We start from the raw sequence: 4,323 nt of genomic DNA, 5'->3' as shown, positions 1-4,323 counted from the left end.
TTGCAAGTCTCGAGACCGCGAGTAGCGAGTTTGTCTTCACATTACAAGTCGATATCGACCATCTAAACTACCATCACATAGAAGAGAGTTGCGGTCATCACGAGAAAGACAGGCAAAATTATCTAAAGTACAACATCATCGACACCAAGCATGTTACTGAAGCTGTGCCTAGAGAATCACATTCGTGTCCTTTGCCTGCTACCCCTGTCCTCGTCTTCTTCCACCTGTTGCGGAAAGGTGAGGAACAAATTATGCTCCGACAGGATTTTGTGCTAGTTCAAATTAGTGTACGGCACGATGAAATCACTTTGAAACAAAAACTAACATTGTGAAACAAATGCATATTTTGGGAGAACCTCTACAATAAAGAAATCATCCAAAGAGCTTTCATAAAGAGAAAAGCATATTTTGAAACAGTAAGATTGCATTTCATCTTTCATCAAAATACACATGAAATGTTTTGATGTGATTTCTCACAACTGAATACCCCCCCTTCTCTCTCTCTCTATGTTTTAAAAATTCTGACATGACAGCCTATTATCTACATGTTTCACATGCATTTTCTCTAATCATCACCAATCAAGACAGATCAATATAACTTAGCCACATGCTTTGGTAGTTTACGGAGAGAAGTGTCATCAGGAAAATTGAAACAGCAGAGACAGATCAATTGAATGTAGGCATGGTACAAATCAGGTACTCTTTATTACGACACAGGAAACCCCAGATCAGATAGCAACAATCAGAAGCCATGTTATGTGGAACAAACCTGTCATAGCTTCTGTCATAATCAGGATCCTTGTGATCAGAGTCACGGTCTCGAAATATCGCCACCCTATTGCCTTGCCTGCCTCTATTGACTAGAGGCTCCTTGTCAATCATGCTTCTATTATTTGATCTGCTGCTAGATGCAGTGCTAGTCAAACTCCTTTCAAGGGTAGCTTCAGCCAATTCACCGTACCTGGTGTTTGGGTTCAACTCCAAGGAAGTGGACCTATGTAGGGTGTTGGGCAAAACAACTTCATCAGCTGGTCTTCCATCAACCGGACTACTGCTACCACTGATGTTGTTAAATATTTGAGCACGTACCCTGTTGTATTCCTCTTTCCTCTCCTCAACGCTTTTCTGAAGGTTGCCTCTGGAAGAGTTAGCACCTTCGCCTGCGCCCCCATGGTGATTCTTCTGAGGCCTTTTCTTAATAGCTACTTTGGTGGCCACAGCGCCGGTCTCTTCTTGAGGCAAATTAACTGGAATGTTAGCTAGGCGGACAGCAGGCAATCGGCATTCAGCAGACGTCTTACGAAGGATGATCCGAGAACTGGTTCCATCAGGCAAGCTGTTATCCGGCAGGGCGATCGATATCAGGAAATAATGCAGTGCCAGACGGTGCGCAGCAAGACGCAGGTACGAAGTCGGAAGGCCCTGGAACTCGAACTGCGTCTGCCGAGGGTCACGGAGGAACTTGAGAATGTCTTGCTCCATCCGTAGCACTGCAATGAGAGATAAGGTTGCAATGAGATTAAACCATCCAAGCATTGCTCAAGTTCGAGCTTATAGCTAGGAATCAAATCACATAGTAGCAAGACAACATGCAGATATACGGTGCAATACAATTGGTACAGAAGGGGGAATTACGAGTCAGCACGAAGAGGTTGCTGATGAAGAAACTCAGAACATTTTTGAGTTATTACTATTAATAGCCGACACAATGATAATTATCAACCCACAATCAGATGACGCGTTAACCAATAACCACTAGTTTTAACATGCGTCTTACGGTTTTTTTCAGCCGAAAAGCTTGCACAAAATTGGCATGCCATTTGCCAATACGTAGTTTGACCTGTACGGCCAAGTAATGTTCACAAAACAGGCTCCCAAGCGTTAGTAAGTTGCGAGGATCCGATACATATTCTCCTAGGTAATGACCAAACACAGGCCAGAGGGGAGCATAGGCATCCAGCAGGAACATGCGGTGCATCTCGGCAGACCAGAGCGGAGCAGCAAACGACAGAGCTAGCTATAACCTTACCTACCGCACACGCTTTCCAAATTCGTCGTCCTACACGAAGTAGCTGAAATTCTACCTGGGAGATAGCTAGATAGCTAGGTAGCGACTGGTGGCCTAAAACTAGGGAGCAGACCCGCGTATCTAGTAAGAAGAGGAAGAGAAACACAGAAACGAGGCTGGTGGGATGGTAGGTACGTGAGAGGCGCTCGCGGGGCTTCTCGAGGGCTTTGCCAATCACCTACAAATGGGAATTTCTTCGAATTAGACAGACTATAGAGATGGTGACAGCTGCCACTTGCACATAAAAATGTTGTCGTTCTGGATAGAATATTTTGATACCTTGTTACATCCTGGCACCAGGTCCTGGAGCATCTTCATCTTGAGGGTGATCTTTTCTCTTCTAACCTGTTGTATGAACCCACAATTGAGGACAGCGAGTAACCAGAAAATTGAATGAACGTACTTAGTCATAGGTCAGCTCGTCCCACCTCTCCATGTCACGAAGACCGAAATTTCCAACTCTGGTCTCTCCATCTACACTCGTGAAGTAAGTAACATGATACCATTAGCAAATATCAGGGTTATCAGCATGGATATAGAACAAGTAGAACAACATAACTAACCATTTGTGCATCTTTGTGTTTGGTTCACAACTATGATAGATGAACGTGGACTTGTTCTTCTAGTTTATTGCATCAATGACCTTATTGCTACTGAACTCATAGAGATAGAAGCTAGTGTAATGTTGTCTTTTCATTTACCATGGCCTTTCTATATTGTAGTGTTCGGGAGGACCAAAGGATTTGACAAGATAATGTTGGATTAGGCCAGATTCACATAATGAAATGCTAAAGTGATGTGCTGGCGCCGGTCGTCAGAACTGGAAAGGTTGTCCCCTAACTGGGTTAAACCGAGAAACAAACCCATATTGTCTCAGAACCGACGCTAGCAAAAGTGAGTCACACAAAACAGTATACATGGCAAGCCTTAACAAAGAGGATCTACCAGTGAGTTTTGTGGGCTCAACATGTAACAACTTTAATAGCATAATAAGCCTTGGCACATGATCATTGCTAATGACCCTAATTTATGTCCTCTATTAGGATCTCAAATGTATTTTCTTTTATACGTTCTATGTCCTCTGTTACAATCTCAAATTTATTTTAATTTTTTACAATCTACCATTTTGGCAAACCAGAAAAAAAGTAAATGTAACAACGCCACCCAGATAAGATAGAACATGAATCAATTACTACATCTTCCGTCAATCATATATGATGTACAGTAGCATTCAAAGAAATATATCCACGTGACCACATCTACTACTATCAGGTCACAGCCAGAATTCAGGGGCAAATAACGATCACGAACTATTATGTTGTGCTTACCTCACTTTGAGTTGAAGTCTCCTCATTCTTATCCGATACTGAGTCATTTTTAAGAGACCCGGGAAACCCAAGGCAAACTCAAATACAAGCATAGACAAACAGAGGGAAGTGATGGAAGTAAGGCCGATAAACATGCACGCATTACTGCAATTTGCGGCCAACAAATATTGGACGCTCCGCAACCCAAACATCCAGGTGCAAATAGAATGACAGTACCAGCCACCGATCTGGGTGCACACAGAGCCACCGATCTAAACTCTGGAGTAGACTACTACCAGCAACAAGTCAATAACGAGGAATACTCTGCTAAAAAGCTAGATTCAAGTTGCCCGACAGCAGCCATGAGCACGCGGCGTCACAATTCAGAAGCCCAATCGCAAGGAGTTCAGGCTATCCTAAAGAAATCTTACCTGTGGAGGCGGATATCTTGAAGGTGGCGGGCTTGCCGCGCACAACGGGGTCGGGGGACATCTCCACGCTGCTCACCTTCACCAGATAGTGGCGGCCCTTATCTGCGGAACCAAACACCAACAGAAGCTCGCATCGCACACACAATCCGCGAAATCTCAAAAGTCAAAACGGGGATGGTTTGGCGGTGGAAGGAGAGTTCGGAGCGCTCACTGCAGTACTCGAAATCGACGGCGGCGGCGTAGGAGGCGGAGAGCAGGAGCGCCGCGGCGAAATGGTTTGACCTAGCTTCTCTGCGGGAGGCCATGGCGCGGCGGCGATTGCGATGGGCGGTGGAAAGGGGGTAGGGGGAGGCCGTGGGAGAAGAGAGGAGGGGGCGGTTGGCTGCGCGGCTTCAGGGCCGGAGCAAACCCTAGCGTCGCCAGAGCTCCGTGGGCTGCGTGGACGAGGGTGGAGGAAGGGGTGGACGAGGGCGCGCGAGGGAGGGCAGATCGAGTAAAGGCGTGCGAGGGAGCCGGG

The 4,323-nt window shown here is 45.7% G+C and overlaps 1 protein-coding gene across 1 annotated transcript; it reads right to left on the bottom strand.

Moving 5' to 3' along the window:
* Window positions 1–666: 666 nt before the first annotated feature.
* LOC123409126 (R3H domain-containing protein 2-like) lies at window positions 667–4,111 on the bottom strand. Its single transcript, XM_045102107.1, has 6 exons — window positions 4,018–4,111; window positions 3,807–3,908; window positions 3,613–3,623; window positions 2,348–2,413; window positions 2,204–2,246; window positions 667–1,490 (listed from the first exon to the last, which is right to left on the bottom strand). Exons 1-6 carry the CDS (start codon window positions 4,109–4,111, stop codon window positions 667–669), a joined length of 1,140 nt encoding a protein of 379 aa, XP_044958042.1.
* Window positions 4,112–4,323: the final 212 nt, after the last annotated feature.

The sequence above is a fragment of the Hordeum vulgare genome, chromosome 7H (assembly GCF_904849725.1).
Source record: "Hordeum vulgare subsp. vulgare chromosome 7H, MorexV3_pseudomolecules_assembly, whole genome shotgun sequence".
Classification (NCBI taxonomy): Eukaryota; Viridiplantae; Streptophyta; class Magnoliopsida; order Poales; family Poaceae; genus Hordeum; species Hordeum vulgare.
The sequence above is the reverse complement of the archived record's forward strand: the minus strand, read 5'-3'. Positions and strand labels throughout refer to the sequence as shown.